The 20,094-nt window shown below is 37.9% G+C and overlaps 1 protein-coding gene across 1 annotated transcript; it reads right to left on the bottom strand.

Annotated features, from left to right (window-relative positions):
- Positions 1-3,257: 3,257 nt before the first annotated feature.
- On the bottom strand, positions 3,258-4,614 carry LOC149170051 (uncharacterized). The gene is made up of 4 exons (XM_089427221.1): positions 4,452-4,614; positions 4,172-4,293; positions 3,844-4,048; positions 3,258-3,691 (listed from the first exon to the last, which is right to left on the bottom strand). The coding sequence occupies exons 1-4, from the start codon at positions 4,519-4,521 to the stop codon at positions 3,540-3,542; spliced, it is 549 nt and encodes a 182-aa protein (XP_089283347.1). The 5' UTR covers positions 4,522-4,614; the 3' UTR covers positions 3,258-3,539.
- Between the last annotated feature and the right edge of the window lie 15,480 nt (positions 4,615-20,094).

Raw genomic sequence — 20,094 nt, 5'->3', positions numbered from 1 at the left:
CCTATAATAGCAATGTGTATGTGTAGATTGTAAACTTATTGATATATGAATGTTGTAATATGTAAATATTGTACGTTGAATGGCAATAGTAAAAATATATCACATACTGTAGATGGAGAAGGATGAAAGAATGAGGTACTATGATTCCACAAAAGAGGAAAAGAAGGGGTCTTATGGGGCCCAATGAGGCCAAGGAAAAATAATATTACTTTACTTCTATCCTGGGTCCCTAAATATTGATGTTATAAAACCCTTTTTTAATAAGTCTTTGAGATTGACATTAGTGGGAAAATGAGACACAGTGTTTTTTATTAAGGCACGTGGCTTTTCTCATTCATGCAAAATATAATTTGTCAATTTTGGTTTTATAAGGAAAAAATTTCATTCAATTGATTCTTCCTTAGGAACTTTGTCTCTAAACCTAAGCTCCCATGGCACAACTATGAGTAAACAAATGAAAGTTGTTACCGTGAAACTATGTGGAAAATATGATTATATCATGTAGTGAACTAAATTACAGTTAAGAATCCTTGGAGTCCCAAGCAGAGAGATTTCAAAGTTGAATTTTTTTTTTTTAGCCCTGGAGGGAGTGGGATAGACTTACGAAACACATGGTAGCGAAGGGATATCCCATTCCTTGGGTTATGTAGGTTGATGGGGAAAGGGATATAGTGGATTAGGATAGTTGTAAAAGTTTACAAATTGTGAGATTCCAAGAAATTGGGTAATGCTAAGAGAGTTAGATCCAATGATAAGTGATTTTATCCTTGTGAATTCACAACCTAGATTCATTAGTGTTATTTTTGCAAATATATTAAGTGTAATAGGGATCTTATAGTTGGGTGGAACACCCTTCATTTGTAGCTTGTATATGGTTTATTCCTAGATAGATAAGTGTTCTTTATTCATGATTATGTTGGCTTAATGGTTTTAAATTATAAGTTGACTGACTTTTTATATGCATGTGTATGTTTGCATTTCTATTTATGATTGACTAATTAAGTTTGCATAAACTCGCATTGTCATGTTTATTGACATTAATCGATCCAAGATAATACAATAAGAAATTATATTATTAGAGTTATAAAATGTTGATCTTATTCCAATTAGTTGTTTGGATACATACGATATTTGTATCAAAGATAAAATAAGATTGTATTGGGTATAGTATGGATGCTAGATACATTACAAAATGGTTTTAGAGCATAAATTTAAGTTATTGATAGGAATTGGGAGTACCCCAACACTTCAAAAGTCTTATAGAAGTGGATGGTATGTAATAGAGCAATATCAAATAAAAAAGAGTGGAAACTTTGTGGTTTCACCCAGTAGCCTCAATAGAGGACATAAGTCACTCAATGTGTTACAATAGGAAATTATAATAAGGCATTGGGCATTCAACAATTATTTTTATCCATAAACACGGTGAAAGATGCGTTAGAAGACACCATAGGAACTTTATGGGATTTTTGGCCTTTGAGTGGGATAAGGTTGCTATTAATTGGGTTTTGGAAATAAGCATAGGTCTAGGGACTTAGATCATAATCGAAAAGGAAAACAAGGGTCTTATATAGAAAAATCAACCCTCTAGATCTTAAGCATTGCGAATAAGGTATCCAACCATGAAAATGCGTTTTCTTTAGGTTCTTTGTTCCCCAAGTGGTATTCTAAGTGCTATTAAGTGGTTTTTGTCATAAAAAAGTGGGAGTTAGGGGCCTTTAGTGTTCTTAAGAGAGGAAAAATGAGTTCAAATGCTACATAGTTTGTTTTCACACATGTAAAGTCAGGGGAATTTTGCATTATTTAAAATTATGTATTCAAAACATAAGTGCATTGTTAATAACTAACTCAATCCATCTTAGACTTAATCTATAGAGTACCAAGTAGGATTAAAATTTTTATGTATATTTTTTTTATCATTTAATTTTTTTGTTATTTATTAATTTCTTCAAATTAGAAAAAAATAACCAACTTAAAAGATTAACACCTCTAATCACGTAAATATGTAACACCTTTTAATGTAGTGTTATATTCATTGGTTCATTATTGACAACTTCTACGGCATATTAAAATGCAGAGAACATCTCTACACTAGATATAATCATTTTTGCACAATATTAATATTTCTGCATTAATGTAAATTAAAGGATGATGGGACTAACTCTTTTCCCCATATACTGGATTAGATAGTTACTTTGGTTAGTTACTTTAACTAACAAAAACATAAACAACGCATGTATTCAGTTTTTTATCTCATACATATGTTTCTCATCTTTATTTTCAACTATATTTTCTAATATAATTTGCATATCCATTATTTATAAAATTACATATATTTATTTAGGTATATTCTCTTTTCCTTTCTGGAAAAATGTATATATTATATATATTTTTTAATTTATATCTGTACTATATTCTTTATTTTCTGGAGAATGATATATAAGTAAATACGAAGACCTACACACTGAAAAATTATTTATTATTTTAAAAATAACCTCAAAAATCAATAACTTCAATAATTATTGATTATGTCAAAACGACCCTTAAAATTCAATCACTTTATTAACTTGGGAAAAAAAAAATATTAATTAAAAATATGCCAATATAATTTAAAAGATGAGTGACATTACAATGATTTTCATATGGTATAATTCTACAGCAAAATAGACTGTACAAAAACCTCATCGTATTATTGTTTTTCTGGTTTTTATTATATATTTTATTTTCTTTATCACATCTTTTTAAATTTTCATCTTTTATTCTTAACTAGTTTTCATATTCATTTATAAAAATTCCATAATTTTAATTTTGAAGTGTCGCATTCTTTGAACTTTTATCTAAGTTATTTTATGTTTTTTTTTAACCTCCATTTATTAACTTTTTGCCTCTTTTATTCCTCTCTTTCTGAATCCTTTCTTTGGGTTGCGAGCTCCTTTTGGGATTTTTAAAGAGATTTCGACCAGAAAAATGCGGTTCGTGACGTGATCTCATCTACAATTAGCCGTGAAACCCTATTCGGCTTTGAAAGCGAGCATTGGTGCAAATATAACCAAAACTATTTTCATTAAGTTCATTATATCGAGACGGCTAATCATTTAACATGAATAATCATACCCAAAATTTGTGCTATAAATAGTACTTCCTCAGGCTGCCGAAGCATACAATAACTACTGCAAATCACATCCCTTATTCCAAATAAATTTATAGTAAACTTCAGTAATCGAAACGGCTAATCATTTAATATGAATAATGGCGAAATATCATACCCAAAACTTGTGCTATAAATAATACTTCCTCAGAGTGCCGAAGCATACAATAAAACTATACAAATAAATGCTGCAAATTACATCCTTTATTCCAAATAAATATATAGTAAACTTCAGTAATCGAAGGGATATTTTGAAAAGAATCTCCCACTAATCACGATGGATCCTGCAATAATAGCAGACATAAGTCCTGCACAACGAATCTGATTGTATGCTCTCCACTGGTAGTACAAGAGCTAGAAAAATTATGGAATCTGGTTGTGAATGACTGAACTATGAAGAAACTGGAGATGGAGCTGAAGCAGGAGAAATTGTTATATCTCCAAAACCAATTGTTGCAGGAGCAGCAGCATATGAGCCAAACTCGCTCATCATCCGCCGGTCTCCGCTTCTGTGAGCCTGGCACAGGCGGGGCAAGTATACACCTGCACAAATTATATATAAATAAATGAATCATGGCCTAACTTCAGTTATGAAACCCATACATATATGCAGAGTTGCGGGTATGTCTCATGTAGATATCCAGTAAGTATACAACATAGGATACATGAATATGATGATGAAGATTGATTGATACCTTCCCCAGCGGCAAGATTGAAGTAGAGGTCGATGATGTTGGGGCACTTGTTGTAGCACCGGGGACCGCATAGCTTATTTGTGAAACCATGTTCTGCTAGAGAATCCGTGGACATCCCCACTGTCATCCTCCCCACCCCACACGCATTCATACACTCATCTGTTTCTATCAATTCTTTCATATTCTCTGCTATAACCTCGGAGCTCTGCACATCATCAATCGCCCAATTAACTAATTAAACCAACATACTAGAAATGTTGGGCAAAGACAGTACTTCACATAGAATCATATATGTGAGATTAATTAATGGAAAATGATGTAAACTCACCTGGCATTCATACTGCGAATTCCCATCCCTCAAGATGGATTTCTCAAGTACACAACGTGCTCCGGAAGACGACACAGAAAAAACGCAAACCTCCACGGGCAGCTTGTCGCATATTATGCGTCCTGATAATTAATCAATCGAACAGTAAGTAATCTATAAATTAAATAATTGTTAATTCCATGACCAATTACTATGATCTGATTATCAGAAAAAGGATTAACCAAGCCAGTTACAGATTCTCAATGGAAATGCCCAACATATTGAAATCAATTGTACATACCATAAACGACTTGCAGACTTATAACTGAAATAAGGGCTGAGATTGCCAAAAGAAGCCTCCCCACAGCCATTTCTGTATTGTTCTGAATCTTGGTTACCACTGCGTTTTCTGTGTGTAAAATGAGGATGTTTGTATAAAAACTATCAACTATGTTAATCTGATTTAGAGAAGAAATGACAGAAAAGGGAAAGGATAGTATTAGGAGATGCGTGACAGAAGACTCTGCGCTTCTATATATGATCACTCGTTCATCGCTGTATATATATAGGGGAAAGAGTGGAGACCAAACAAGCAACCGCAATGAGACATTTTCCGCGTTGAGACGTTTTCAACGCCGAAGCCGCCTTTGAGTATCCGGCGATGCCTGGTGCAATTGCCACCAGATTTTCCTGGAAATATAATTAAAATAGAATATGCGTGGACATGGCCAAAAAGAGAGTATCTGGAAGCACCGCCATTGAATGACGTATAGGAAGCATTCACATTGTGTTTGGCTGGAGGGGGGAGTTGGTGGCCCGCGGTTGCACGCGACTATCAAACATGGGTAACAAACGGTAGTTTACACTGATTGTGTCATTTGGCAATTGAGTGAGTAATGTGGTCTTGTTTTAACCAAAACTTTGAATCAAGGCAAACTTGAACAAATTCCCTACAAAATTCTACATGTCGACATAACCCACTATTGGTACTTTTTTCGGTGTTTTCTAATTATTAGCTTTTTTGAAAATTTTGGTTGCAATTTACCTAGTTTTTCTTTGATCTCATTTTCAAATTTTATTGTTTAAAGTGAATATAAATTAGGTTAAAAAACTTTATTTGAAAACTTGTGATTTCAACGGACTACAAGTCTTCTACTTTACTTGTGATTCTAAACAATTAAAACTAACGATGAACTACTACTTTTCTTCCCCATGTTTTAAATGTAAATGTGCCGTGTACAAGACTGCCGAGATCAGAGTAGTTCGTGTGGAGTGAAATCTGGATATTTCAAATGTGTTTGCTGTTCAATGCGCTTGACTTGACTTGCTAGAGGAGACTTAGATTTATATATTACGATATGCAAAATGTTTCTCAAATTTGATACGAACTTTCACGGAATGGTAAAGATTTATTTAATTAATAAAAACAACTTTTTCCGCACTTTCTTACTGCATACGAAGAACACATCTCAATCACCCTACCCTCTGAACAAGTCATGACTCATCTCGATGACGCTATGTAATTGTTTGAGATAATTGCTAACAGCTCACTATAATGATGTAGTGGAGTACAATGCTCATAATCTGTATGAGTTATCAGAGGCTATTATGACGAGCGTAGCACTGAAATCAGTACTAAAGAAGAGGTCATATACTAAACTCGTTCCACATTCATAATGGCCAAGGTGCATTGAGCATATATGGCAGATAATGATGGTGCATGGAATGACAATCTTACTAGTTGTTATGGATAAGGACACACTTCTTATAGAAAATCACTGTCTTATTTATTATAAATCTATAAGCTTGGTTGCCATGAATTATTTTACCGGGCAGTTTCATAAATGATAGGTAGAATTTTCAGCTCTTCTTTGAAAATTGACATTCAATTTCATGTTTAGTCTCTTTCCTTATGCTCCACAAGAACGAAAAGCACATGTAAAATGACAGAAGAATGAACTAAGTGACACTGGCAATCTTTTGATGGGAAAATATTCTCATCTCTTTTGTCAATGCTTATAAATGCAATTGCAGTTCAATGAACATTGACAAAGTATTTTGTTCTGTTTCTTGTTTATTTATTTGTTCTGTTTCTTGTTACTTTAAATACTTTTCTAGTAATGCCAATAATTTAAATGGGAAGTATCTAATTGACAGATGCATTGAGTACTTGTTGTGGCCACCAACAACCCCCCTCCTTATTTAGAATTAGCAATAACACTAGATAAGTGGGGACCCTTAGTAAAAAAATTTAAAAATTCAATTAAAACTCATGTATTTTACTCCTTAAGAGAACATCTCATCGCGCAAAGAATGAGAGGACATTTCTTTATGAGTAAAAATGATAAACTGCGAAAGTGCGACGCGAACTCCATCGCATCGCATGCATTAAGAAATGCTCACATTGAAAAACCTTAAAAGATCGCCGATATCCGATATGCGACATTGCATATCGCAATGTCGCATGAAAAACACATAACCATTTAATGATTGTAGTGATCCGCAATCTTGTGATAGTGCGATACTGCGCTCCGCGATCTTGCGATAGCGCGATACTGCGATCGCGATCAAGCAACCTTGCGATAACACATCTTAATGAAATTTGAGGTAATGCGATGCTGCGATGCGAATCGCAGAAACGTCCCATCGCAGATTTTCCCCGGCTCAACATTTAAGAAAAGATTTCCATAAACCAAGCACTGGATACGCGCTTTAATGATAATTAATGAATGATACGTCAGTTGTTAATGAAAGACAGTTTTGTGTTTTTTGAAGATTCAGTTCACGTCAGGTGGCATGTTTTTGTACTTCCGTAGAGCTTAAAGCTTTCTTGTCGATTTTTATTATCATTACTCTCTCCTCATGTGTGAACTGCAGGAACGAAAAACAGAAACAACACAAAGCAATGTGCAAGTAACCATGAAGGAAAAGGGTAAAGTTCCAATGCTCAGAGACAGAGAAGAGATGCCATCATAAACGGATACCGCATGCAACAGAGCTGCAGATTCACATAATGGTGCTGAGTTATCCATTACAGATCTTTCATTAACAGCTATGGTTGAATGAGTAATTGAACAATGCTGATATCAACAGGCGGTTTAACGCTCAAGGTCAGAAGCTCACGAAAGCAGTATGTTTACAAATTTTGAAGCTTATACCCGGTGAAGGAAAAAGCGCTAAAGTCTAAAAACGCATTAGAAAAGCCCGAATCAAAGAACGGAGGTAGTGCAAAGCCTCTAACTGCTCAGTCACTAGTAAGTCCGGAAAATGCAAGAAAGAAAAGGCAGAGGCAATTCGAGGATTAACCAAGTGGAACTTGGATTATTATTGGGCATACACAGTAAATCCACGTAGCTAAAGGATGACTCTTGAGTATATCATTGATTTTGCTGAAAAGATGGTGTTGGCTCTTACAATTTCTGTTTGCTTAGCTCAACCAAAAGCAGAAGACAGTCAGCCGACTCTACCCAGGCAAATATTGAATGCTCACAACATTAAGGAGCAAATGCAGAAATAGTTAGATATTAGATTTAATTTTTAGAAATAGTTTTTCTTAGAAAAAAGGGCGGTTATTTAAACCATATCCTGAATCTGTGTAATTAACTTATTTAGTTAGTAGTATTTAAACCCTTCTCATGCATTTAGAGAAGGGTCCAAAAATTTATCAAAAACTTGTCCTCAGAACATGCATTTTTGCACCCTCAGAGGAGGTTTTGGTGAATGAATGGATCAAGATTTGTTGATGTTTGCATTTGATATCTGTTACTGATGTTGCACTTCTGTACTCTTAGTAGATGTTAGAGCAAGGAGAGATAAATCATTGTTCCTTGAAGCTTATGAGTAGGACTAGTCATAAATGGTACTTTTATCTCTTGACCATTTCTGCTTATATGTTAGAGTGATATACATTTTTTAGTTGTTTATGTGTTATTGCATGAATGCTTCAGTTATCATTTGGCACTTTTGTATGGTGATAGCTATTTATTTATGCCTAATGTATGAATAGCTCATTATGCGATATGTTGTTCACAACTGTTTCTTCTAACTTTTTATGCGAAGTGGTTCATCTTTAATTGATTTCCTTTCTTATAATCGCTGAATGATCTTTATTACCAGTTGTTATTTGAAATCTCTTTAGATAATAGAAGAATTACATCCCGGGTTAGTATAGATTTAGATGTGTTGTTTATTAGATTACAATAGCATAGAATTAGATTAAAAGTTTGAATTAGAATAGCTTAGATAGGAACTGTTAGATCAGCAACATCAAATTCTACACACGCACACATAGATTGGGAAACTGGTCCCATTATCCCCAGTCGGACCTGCTATACCAAACAGATAAGGCGCTGCCAACCAAGGTCCGGACCGGGCGGTTATCCCCCTTGTTTTCGACCCGATTTTCGGGGCTTCAACATATTTGGCGCTAGAAGGAGGGCATGAACTATGAATGGCAAGTAAATCCAAATCTGAATACCATTCTGAGAGTAAATTTCCCTCATCATCTCTCCCGACTTCTCCATTACATTTAAATCCAGAGTCAGAAGTCGCTCGAGTATCAACCGCTGCTACACACCCTGATATTTCAGAACAATCTATCGTTGAACTTCCTAAAGTAGAATCCCTGATTCAAAAACTTCAGCGATTTTACATTTCTCCTCAGAGGTCTGATAAATCTCAAGGTAGCGTGACTTCGCAATACAACCCTGCTCATCCCCTGACTAGGCTAAAGAGTGAAAAGTTTGGCGTCCAGCCAACTGAATTACCTCTTCCCACCAGGAAAAGAGCGAGGAAATCACCGCAAGAGTCTGACAGTGAGACTCTTTCGTCAACATTGTCCATCACAACTACTTCACCATGAAGTCACCCATCCACACCTCCACTCCAGATCATTGTCCATCCGTCCATTGGAACCCCCACAACCCCTCTTCAATCATCTACAATCGTAGTATCCTCATCCTCGCAGCCGCAGGTATCATCTTCTGCAATCTCCTCTGTTAGTAGTTCAACAGTGACCCAGTCTCCATGGAATAACCCTGGGGCAGTCTTAATGCCTGCACCCTTGAGTCAAATACCGGCCCATCCTGAGAAATGGCTGCCTAAATTAAATCTCGAGGCAGGCATGCTAGCAGAAGAGCACATAAGCAACTTCATGCTTTCCATTAATCTCAATGGGGTTACTAATGAAGATTCTGTTGTTCGGCTTTTTCCTTATACACTGCAAGGAACAGCCGGGTCATGGTACTTTTCATTACCCTCCAGATCCATCACAAGTTGGGACATCTTCCAGGACCAATTCCTAACCAAGTTTGGTGATGACAGGTCTACGAAAACATTAATCAATGAGCTATCCAATCTTAAAGCCGAAACTAGAGAGCCTATCAAGGATTTCAATTTACGTTTCAAAAAAATTTTCAACAAAATTCCTACTGCTTCCCAGCCCAGCAAAGAAGTACGATGTGAATGGTATATCACTGCTCTACCATCGAACATAGCAATCTTCGTGGACAGGGCAAATAAAATAACCTTAGCTGATAACATGAAAGAGGCAATAGCAGTAGAGAAACGAATCATAGCCCTGGAAAAGAGATCCGCGATAGAGGAACGTAAATCCAAAAAAGTCACCTTTAAGGAAGACTCCAAGAAGAAACAAGCAAAAGATCCATTTGATTTGGAAGGATTGCAGAAAATTCTAAAGACCATGTCCAATGAAATGGTCGACATAAAAAAGCAAGTAGCAGAAACTTCTTCAAAAAAGCCCTACAGAGCTTTTAAAAGAGGTCCTTCAACAGATGCAAAGCCGCCCAATGCCATTTCAAATGTTGAATCCGAGGAAGACGAAGAGGAAATTGCCACTAAAGGGTAGACTGATGACGAAGAAGTTGTGGAATTACAAGGAATGTGGGATTTCATCCTCCCACAAGAAGAAGATCAAGAAGTATTTCCAGTTAGCACACGAAGCAAAAATCATCTTGATCCTCCACAAACTACCACTAAGCTGAAGAGTGCAAGCTCTGCAACAAAGGATAAAGTCGCAACAAAGAAAACGATATCTAAAGCAACTCAAACTAGCCCAGTCCAAACAGATGAAACGACTCCATCGAAAACACTGATAGTGTCGGATGAAATGGAGTACAATATTATTGAAGACATGAAGAAGACTAGGGCTAACATCACCCTTTACGAACTGAGCAAGTTGAAACATCAACAGAAGATAATGATGAAAGAATTACATGCCATGCCAGTCGCACCTTTGCCTGCCGTTGTACTTTCTCAAGCTTCCCATAACATGGGAAGACCTCCAACTAATGCGATCAATAAGATTGATCCAAATGACATCGCCCTAATTGGAGGAAGATCAAGATCTCACACTCCCCCGTTTCTCCTTACTTATGAAATCTTCAATAAAAATGTGCACAATTGTTTGATAGATTCCGGTGCTTCATCGAATATTTTACCCAAATCTATATGTGCCAAGTTAAATGTTCAACCACAGAAATCCGTAGTGCATATAGTTTAGCTAGATCGATCTCAAGTCGAAGTGATTGGTGAACTAAATCAAGTAACCATAAGGTTGTCATCCAACCCGAAGGTATGCCAGGTTATTGACATTCTAGTTGTCGATATCCCAGAATTCTATGGTTTAATTCTTAGCAGGATTGGTCAGAAAAACTCCATGGATACTTCGCAACTAACTGGTCGCACATATGGCTGCCCTACAACGGTAAACCGAATCAAATAAAAGTTGAACGAGAGCTACCCCAGAAGTACATAGTAACGGAGTTAGAGGGAGAAAATGAACCAGCAGTGTATAACAGCAGCATTATTGGCAATTACTCGGTAGATTCTTTCCTTGGCAATTTCAATGCTCATGCGTCACCCTATTTAGAACACTCTGTTTTGTCCCAAGTCAAAAAAATTTCTCGAACTGATAGTTCGAAATGTATCAATTTTTTAGATAAACCTGTAAATAAATCTTTGTTTTGGAAATTATTTTTTGATGGTTCTAGATCTAACGAAGGAGTGGGAGCAGGATGCATTCTGATTAGTCCAGAAGGAGATAAAATCATGCTCACATGCAGACTCAAATTTGATTGCACAAACAATACAGCAGAATACGAGGCTTTGGTTCAAGGCCTGTACAAAGCAATCGAGTTAGACATCAAGTATCTTCAAGTTTTTGGAGACTCTGAGATTGTGGTTAAACAGGTATATAACAATGTACATTGCTTATCAGGTCATTTAAAACACTATCAATCTTTAGTACAAGATCTGACTAAGCATTTCATACCATTTAATATTTCTTCAATCCCCAGGCTCCAAAACGCAAGTGCAGACCTTTTGGCTAACGTAGCTTCTAAGCTTATTCCATCCGAAGATTTTAGTCCAGATAGATTCTCAATAGAATTAATATTTAGACCGTCCATTCCTGACAACATCACAAATTGGAGAGTATTCAATAACGATCCTGATATCGTAAATTTCCTCACCTCTGAAGGATCCTACTCTAATCAAATAATTGATGAAGACCAGCACGATCAACAATTGCAACAAAATAGCATTAATAATGCTATACCTAAGTCAGTGGTCAACTTAGAAGACTTGTACGATTTGAAAGATCGGTTTAAGAGGTCTACCAATTCAAAACTCCAAAGTTCAACCTTGAACTACGAATTAGTAAACCTAGGGACCGATGCTAAACCACAAAATATTAATCTAGGCCTCGGCCTAGCCCCTGAAGAGAAACTAGCATATATTCGTCTTTTGAGACAATATAAAAATGTTTTTGCCTGGAATTATGATGAGCTGAAAACATACGACACTTCCATCATCTAGCATACTATTCCCATGATTGATAATGAAAACCTTGTCCAACAAAAGCTGAGAAAGATCCACCCCAATTTAGAAAATCAGATAAAAATTGAGTTCAATAAGTTATTGAAAGCCAGGATAATCTTTCCCGTCAGACATTCCAAATGGGTCTCTAATATGGTACCTGTTAGAAAGAAAAATGGAGATATTAGGATTTTCATTGACTTTCGGAACCTTAACAAAGCCTGTCAAAAAGATAATTTTCCTCTACCACCTATGGAACAGATACTGTAGGCGGTGGCGGGCTCAGAATTAATGTCTTTCTTGGATGGATGTTCAGAATACAATCAAGTGTTGGTACATCCTGATGATCAGTTGAAAACCACATTCAGGACTAAATGGGGCACATACGCATATCGGAAGATGCCATTTGATTTGATTAACGTTGGTGCCACATTTCAGAGAGCCATGGACATCGCATTCAAAGGTTAGTCAATAAATCTGTAGTAATTTATTTGGATGATATAATAGTGTACTCGAAGAAGCGAAACGACCATCTCAGAGACCTGAAACAAATCTTTCAACAAGGTTTAAGGTATGGAATTTCACTTAACCCAAAGAAATATTTTTTTGCACTAAGTGAAGGGAAACTTCTAAGATTGATAGTGTCAAAATCCGTTATTCACATTGATCCCGACAGAATCAAAGAAATTTCTGAAATATCCCTACCTCATAACAAAAAAGCCATGAAATCTTTCCTTGGTCAGATCAATTTCATAAAGAGATTCGTTCCAGATTTTTCACGAATCGTGTCTCCTTTGCAAACCATGATTAAAAAGAATTCAAATTTTAAATGGGGTCAAGATGAACATGAAGCATTCAACCTGATCAAACAAGCTATTATTAATGCTCCAGTTTTAGCAACCCCAAATTTTTCAGAGCCTTTTATTTTACACATTTGCCTCAGATAAGTCATATGTTGTGATTCTAACTCAAGCAAATCAAGGAAAGGCGGAAGCTCCAATTGTGTCTTTTAGCTCAAATTTACAGGGTGCTGAACTAAATTATTCAGACGTGGAGAAACAGGCTTATGTTGTTTTCAAAGCGGTGAAATACTTCAAACCTTTCTTACTTAAAACCCTACTAAGATCATAGTACCATTTCCAGCGGTAAGGAATCTTCTAGTACAGAAGGATGTGAGTGAGAAAAGGGCCAATTGGGTTACTGCCTTACAGGAATATGACATTGAGATCAAACCAGCAAACATTGTAAGAGGTCAAGGCTTCTGCAAAATGCTGGCTGGAACATCGCAAACTTCTGAAATTCCATCTGAAGAGGTACAAATGTGTGAGGTAAGCCTACACGATGTAGAATCATTATATGTGTTACACAAAAATATCGTCACCATGAATATTTGCAGTCAGTATGGGTCTATCATCACTTGTATTGTCCTCCTAAGCAAGTCTCAGACCTCAGCTCTTCAAGTCAAGCTTTGGAAATGAGAGAAAGACCTTAAAAATCAATGTAACTCTGGTTTCGCACTCTCTCATTGCCACCTGCGGTCCCGCACCTTCTGTTTACAAAAACTGTGGATCTGCCCGCTCTGTCCCTAACGATGTGGGTGCGGACCCCTGTGAAAGTCAAAAGGCGCAAGTTTTATCTTAAAAAACTCACTTTGGGTTAATTCTAGAGGAATCTAGAAGGAATTTTGACGTGGATTGTTAATTCTGAGGTGGTTCATGCATCCCAAAAGAGAAGGAGCTAATCCCTTGATCAGAGGAGCTATCCCTTTGAAGGAGGGCTTTATCCCTTTGAAGGAGGACTTAGTAACCTCCCTCCATTGCACTATAAATACAGGCATTGGGCTCATTGCTGAGGAGGTTAGAAGCTGAAATTTTTTTAGGGTAAATGTTGGTGAAATCAAAACTTCCTAGTTGAGCTTAAGGGGAGAGATCACATACCTTTTTGGCTTCATTGGAGAGTGAGTGAAACTTGTCAAAGTAGAGGAGACTTCTTGCTGGACCCTGGGAGGAGCTTGTACAACGTCAAGGCAAAGGTTGTAAAGTTCTTCTTCTTTTGAATTAATACAATCAAACTCATTTTTCTCAACAAGTATCTTATGTTATTTGTTTCATGGACTCCTTGACTTTCATGTTAAATATGTTTTATGATATTGGCTTTTCAGGTGGTATTTAACTTGTTTGCCTTGTTTGTGTTTGTAGATTCGCGACAAAGGAGCTCATTTGGATCAAAGGAGCGAGGGCATCCACAAACTTGCGTTGGACCTAAGGTAGGCCCTAAAAACACTTGTTTTCCATTGTTTATAAAAGCATATTTAGGGAAAGATAGTGTCTGGTTGGTTTTCTTGTCATTAGGTCTTCTTTAGATTCTAGGAAGGTCTATCTTGTCCACAAGATCGACTTATTCCATGTGACAAAATGGCGACTCCGCTGGGGACTTGATTGTTTTCCTTGTTTTTACTATGACCTGAGAAACTGTGTTTTTGTTTCTGTTTTTGGCTTGTTGTGTGTAAAATTGGGTAGAGTTTGTAGATCCAGGGTTATTTTTTGTTTTTCATAGCTTTGAAGAGGACCGCACCCTAGCCGTTTGACACAGTGCATACCTACCCGTAGCTTGGCTTTTAGCACAGAGCGGGACTGCACCTGTGTCAACTGTGGGCCTGCGGACCCTGTCAAAATTTTGAAAAACCTAAGATTTCCTCTGTTAGCCAGCTTAATTTTTGTTTAGAAATTGTTATCCACTGCCCAGACTTGCATATAACTTGTCAGAAGCTTTCTTTAGGTTGATTTCGTTAGTGTTAGGGTTTTAGGTGAAATTCCTAGGAGTTTTGCTTGTTGGGTTTGTTTTTCATTTTGGTTGTGTAGTGGCTCTGAGCTTAGAAGCTGTAGGGACTTCAGATCACCTTAGTGTCTACCAGCCTTCTTATGAGTCTGACCATTTATGAAGTCTCCCCTTGTTGAGGAATCCGCTTTGAGTTTTCTCTTTACAAAACTTTGAAAAGCTTGTGTTTGAAAGTTTGAATTTTCATTTTCAAAAAGAAAACAAGATTGGTTGTTCTTGACTTATTTGTGATTCTGCATAAATTGGTCCTTAGCTTACATCTAGCTAAGTAAAACATCCTTAAAAAGTAGTTTTAGTAGGCTTTGACTTCAAATGGGTTTTTATAATTTATAGATCTCAAAGTTAGTCATTTTCATAGTTTTGAGTGTTTTATAAAAAATATAAAAAATATCTTTTGGAAAAAAGGTTTGTTTTTGTAGTGATTGAGTGCTTTGAAACGAAAAAGGGAAATTTTTGTGAAATAACTAGTTGTCTCGTTTTGAGTGCATTGGAAAGGACAAAAAACTCTTCTTTTAATTTGTTTGATTAGGAAAGATTTGTGTTTACAAAAGTATTTGCATTCTCAAACTCTTTCTTAGTTTAGAAGTTCATCGAAGAGAAAAATATTTTATTAAATCATCTTAGGTGCATTTTTAGTGGTTTTGAGTCGAGTCTTCATACCACGAGTTTCATCTCCGCACCTTTGGACTTAAACAAAAACCAAAAAAAATAATGCTTAAAGTAAAATTCATCTAGTAACATTTTTTATTTCTAGGGCTCTGATACACCAACTTAGCTTAGGCTAGTGTCTTGGAGTAGGAGAGTAATTAACTCTCCAAGACAGTAAAAACAAACAAGTAGTTGTATCTTGTGGTAGGGAAGAAATCCAATTGTTGCATTTATGCTCTGGGAAAGCTCCTCTTAAAGGAGAAGCATGAGATCGTGTCCGAACCAGTGTGGGAATCAATCCTTCCTCATTGGGAACGACGCCAGATATTCACGTATTAAAAATAGTAAACCTCGGATTAACCATTGTCAAGGAGCCTGGGGTCACTTGTTGGTAAACCTTGGATTATGTCAAGGAGCATTCAAGGGGATTGAGCTTGCTACTCTGCCCTTGTGTAAATATCGGATCGTAGACTGTTCCCCTAGGTATATTTGTTTTAGTTGGTAACCTTAGTGGCCATATTCTTTAGGACTCTTCCTGAGGTGACAGTGGTAGGAAGATCCCACTGTACCTGGAGCAGACGTCAGCTAGACTCACTTGGATTTTCGAGGGGGTTCTCTTCACCCGAGACAGTTAAGTGGAGGAACTTGTGCCAGTCTATTCATTAAGCAAGTTGCCGGAGTAACTATTCCAACCGCCATTTCTGTATTGAACTCTGCGACATTGGATTTCATCACCAACTAGTGTTTTCAGTACGGAAAGTTACTGTTTGTGTGTGTTTGATCTCCTAGATTCTTTAGGTGTGTGATTCAAATTTGTTTGGTTCTTTAGAGACTTTAGGTGCTTTTCATTGAGATTTTACTTTGTTTGTGTGTGAAGTAGTTAAAAGTTTTTAACTGTGGATGAATTACCAAGGCAGTCCCATAGACTTCGGGGCCAATCTCCTGAGTTTGTAAACGTGGCTGAGTTACTGAGGAAGTCCTGTAGACTTCGGGGCCAACCTCCTGAGGAAGTACCAAGCCAGCTTGAAGGCTTGAAAGTCCTCGTAGCTCCTAGAGACAGTAGAATTGGGTCACCTGAAGAAGGAGAATCTTCTTTGATAGTACATCCTAATTTTCAACCGTTAGTAGCAGATTATAATCCACAGTCAGTGTCTGTTTCCGAAATTACTGATATTTTTTCATCTACTAGTGATATAGGTGAGGAACTTGAAATATCCGAGCCTGAAAGTGAATTTGCTACTACTCCGACATCAGGGTTTGTTTCTCCAGCTTCTAGTGGTCTTGGTTCACCTAGGGTGGAAAGAGTAATCACCCAAGATCTTCCTTCTGGACTTATTGCTATTGAAGAACTTGCTTCGAAAGAAGAAGTAGGCATCCCTATCCCTGAAAATCAACCTGTTATTGAGCTAAGGGAGCGTGAATCAATTTTTTACAGTCCACTTAGGAGCAGTTCTTGGTATCTTTCTTTGACTAATTTCTTAGAAAACTCAAGGTTAAGTTTTTCACCACCTCGCGCTCTGTATCACCCAACACCTAGAGGTTTTCATACTCCCGTAAATATGTCAGGACAGTCATCCATGTTTACTCAATCGCCTGAATCCTTTTTGTACGGCGGTCCTTCTGTTCCCTCCGGGTATCAGTCACTTTCTGGTACTTTTTCGGGAGCATCTCCTCAACCCATTGAGCAAGGATTATTAACTGGAAGTAATGGTACTAAGCCGTTGAGCGTAGAAGACATTCTTATGATGTCAGGTTCTATTCCCAATCCTCAACCTCAAGGTGGCCAGTTACCGCCTGGGGGGCAGCCTCAATTCTCGCCTAGGGGGCAACCTCAAGGTACACAATTTGCATCTGGGGGGAAACCTCAAGGACAGTACATACCTACGGGACGGTACGTTCCTCAAGGTCAACCCCAGACTCAATATGTACCCCAAGGTCAACCCCAGTATCAATTTATACCTCAAGGTCAACCCCAGTATCAGTACGTGCCTCAAGGGTATCAACCCCAAGGTCAGTACTCGAACCAAGGTTTCCAACCACCCTCCGGTCAAACGTATGTTCAAGGAAGGGGAAATGTACCTTTCAATTATCAATCCTACCCTCAACCCGGTTATGGTCCTCGATATTCTCAACCTGTTATGGGTTAGTACCCCGAAATGAATATAGTGTGCGATCCATCGCAAACTCAACAAGTGTTGCAGCCAAATGTACAGTTGTCATCTCAAACTGGACAACCCTTAGTTTCTAGTACACCCCAGCAACTAGTCTAGTCTAATATTCAAACTTCTGTACCTTTGGTAGTTTCTTAGCCTGGGCCTAGTACACCTCGTACTCCACCTCAAACGACTGCTACAACTGCCGCAACATCTGTTCAATCTACCCCACCTACTTCTGGAGTATCGACAGCTCTGGTTTCTATTGTTCTTGTATCTACTCCTCAGACATCTTTACCACCGTCTGGATCTACAATTCAAACTTTGGTTTAGATGCCTGTAGGACAACCTGGTTTAAGTACGGTTGTCACAAGTCAACCACAATTCACTTATCAACCGTACCAGGGACAGTACCAATTCGGTCCTGCTGTGCAGCAGCCAGTCTATCAGTATCAACCGTACCCTGGGTACACTTATCAACAACCTCAACAACCCCAATACGGTCCAGTTAATCCTGGTTTTCCGAGAGGATACAACATCCCAAACGCAATTCCTATTCCTAGTTATCCTAGATATCCTCCTCCTGGGGCTGGTCTTATGACCCAGAGTTTTAGGGATCCTAATCGGCAGTTACCGTTTATCGCAACTTTAGACTTACCTGACTTGTCACGCATAACAAACGATCCCATTAATTATCTTCTTTTTTGGCCGCCAATGCCGAATAAGTTGCCCAGTGACATTCCTAAGTTCGAAGGTAAATCAGGAGAGGACCCGTTGAACCATGTGATGACTTACCACCTCTGGTGTGCATCTAACTCCATTTCAGATGATTCAATCCGTCTTAGACTTTTCCAGCACACTCTAATTGGTCTCGCGGCCAAGTGGTACATTGAGTTACTGCGAGGCACTTTTTATAATTTTAGTCAGTTAGCTACCTCGTTTTTAACTCATTTTCAGTTGCTAGTCCAATATGACAATGGCACGGAATTGTTAACTTCGTTAAAACAATCGACGTCTACTTATATTTTAGATCATATTCATGAGTGGAGACATCGACAACGTTTACTGAAGGTGTTTATTCCGGATCAGATCTTGGCCGAGTGGTTTGTAAAATCTTTGTTGCCTAAGATCACTGAAGATGTTGCTAAAGCCAGAGTTGTTACTAAGGAGCAAGTAATTGCTCAAGCACAGTACCTTGACTTGGTCTATACTCAGTCAGGTACGTTACACGAGAAAATCCCCGATCTTCCCAAGCAAAATCAAATCGCTGCAACTCCTTCGGGATCTCATGCCACCGATGGTATGATTGGTACGGTTAACACTAAAAGTAAGAAGAAATCTTCCAAGAATTCTTCTCCTATCATAACCTTGCCTGATTCCCCAACAGGAGATTCTTCTGTAGAGATTTCCGCCAATATTCACGTTGTAGAGTCATCTACAGCCAAATCAAAATCCGGTGGGAAGAAGAAAGGAAAGAAGAAGAATAAAACGGACAAAAGTTCAAAGGAGAAACCTGAAAAGGCGGAATCCAATGATGAAAAGCGCAAACCTCGTTATCCTTGTATCATTTGTGACGATGAACATTTTACAAGAGACTGCCCTCATCGTGCAGAGGTTGCGAAGATTGTCAAAGGATCCCAAACTCCTGCTGTTTTGAAGGATCCTTTTCCAGCTCAAGACAGTAAGATGATAGGTTCGTCCTCGAGTGCCAATGAAGAACCCATACTGATGATGTCCCATGTTAGGATTGCGACTCGATCACAAGATTATGGTAGTAAAAGTCCTGTTGATGGTAAAGAAGCAGAATCTTCTCATTCTAATCCATCAACCTTAGCTCCTGGTTCCGATCCACTACAGATTGAGAAAGCTAATCCAGACTTGGTAATCAAACTGCCTGCCAAGGGTATACTTCGAAAGTCAGCTTTCAATCCACATGCGAGAGCGGCTCAGAATTATAACATTGTTGAGGATTTAGCTGTTTCACCCTCAGCAATGTCAGCTTTGGAAGTGCTGCAATCATGTCCAGCACAGCGTAAATTACTTTTGTTGGCTATAGGAGCTGTTGATGTTCAGGACTCAAATCTAATAATTTTCGATCTAGAAAATAGTACACCGCGTTTGCCTCATCAAATGGCTTTCCAGATTCCAGTGATAGTAAAAAATAGGCCTATTCATCGGACTGTAATTGATGAGGGAGCCTCAACGTGTATTATGTCGATACAGTGTGGGAGATCGCTTGGTTCTCCTTTGCTAAACCAATCCCCGATGATTCTAAAGGCCTTTGACGGCCGTGGGTTTCATCCTTTTGGCATTCTACAGGATTTGCCTATAGGGTTGAAGGAAAAACCGTTAGTCTAGATGTGGAGGTGGTTGATTCCCCTCTAGATTACAACCTTCTCTTGGGTCGAAGTTGGTCTTACGCTATGACAGCGGTCGTTTCATCAGTCTTTCGAGTAATAAAGTTTCCAC

This window comes from Pinus tabuliformis, chromosome 4_2 (genome assembly GCF_031772625.1).
Source record: "Pinus tabuliformis cultivar Carrire ecotype Pingquan chromosome 4_2, CPIR1, whole genome shotgun sequence".
Classification (NCBI taxonomy): domain Eukaryota; kingdom Viridiplantae; phylum Streptophyta; class Pinopsida; order Pinales; family Pinaceae; genus Pinus; species Pinus tabuliformis.
This window is presented reverse-complemented; position numbering and strand designations above follow the sequence as displayed.

Bases quoted from the DNA above. Each gene is read 5' to 3' on its own strand.
- LOC149170051 (XM_089427221.1), bottom strand. From the start codon at position 4,521: ATGGCTGTGGGGAGGCTTCTTTTGGCAATCTCAGCCCTTATTTCAGTT. The intron at 4,049-4,171 runs GTGAGTTTACAT...GATGATGTGCAG, and splicing joins ATTCGCAGTATGAATGCCAG to AGCTCCGAGGTTATAGCAGA. The intron at 3,692-3,843 runs GTATCAATCAAT...TAATTTGTGCAG, and splicing joins CAATCTTGCCGCTGGGGAAG to GTGTATACTTGCCCCGCCTG.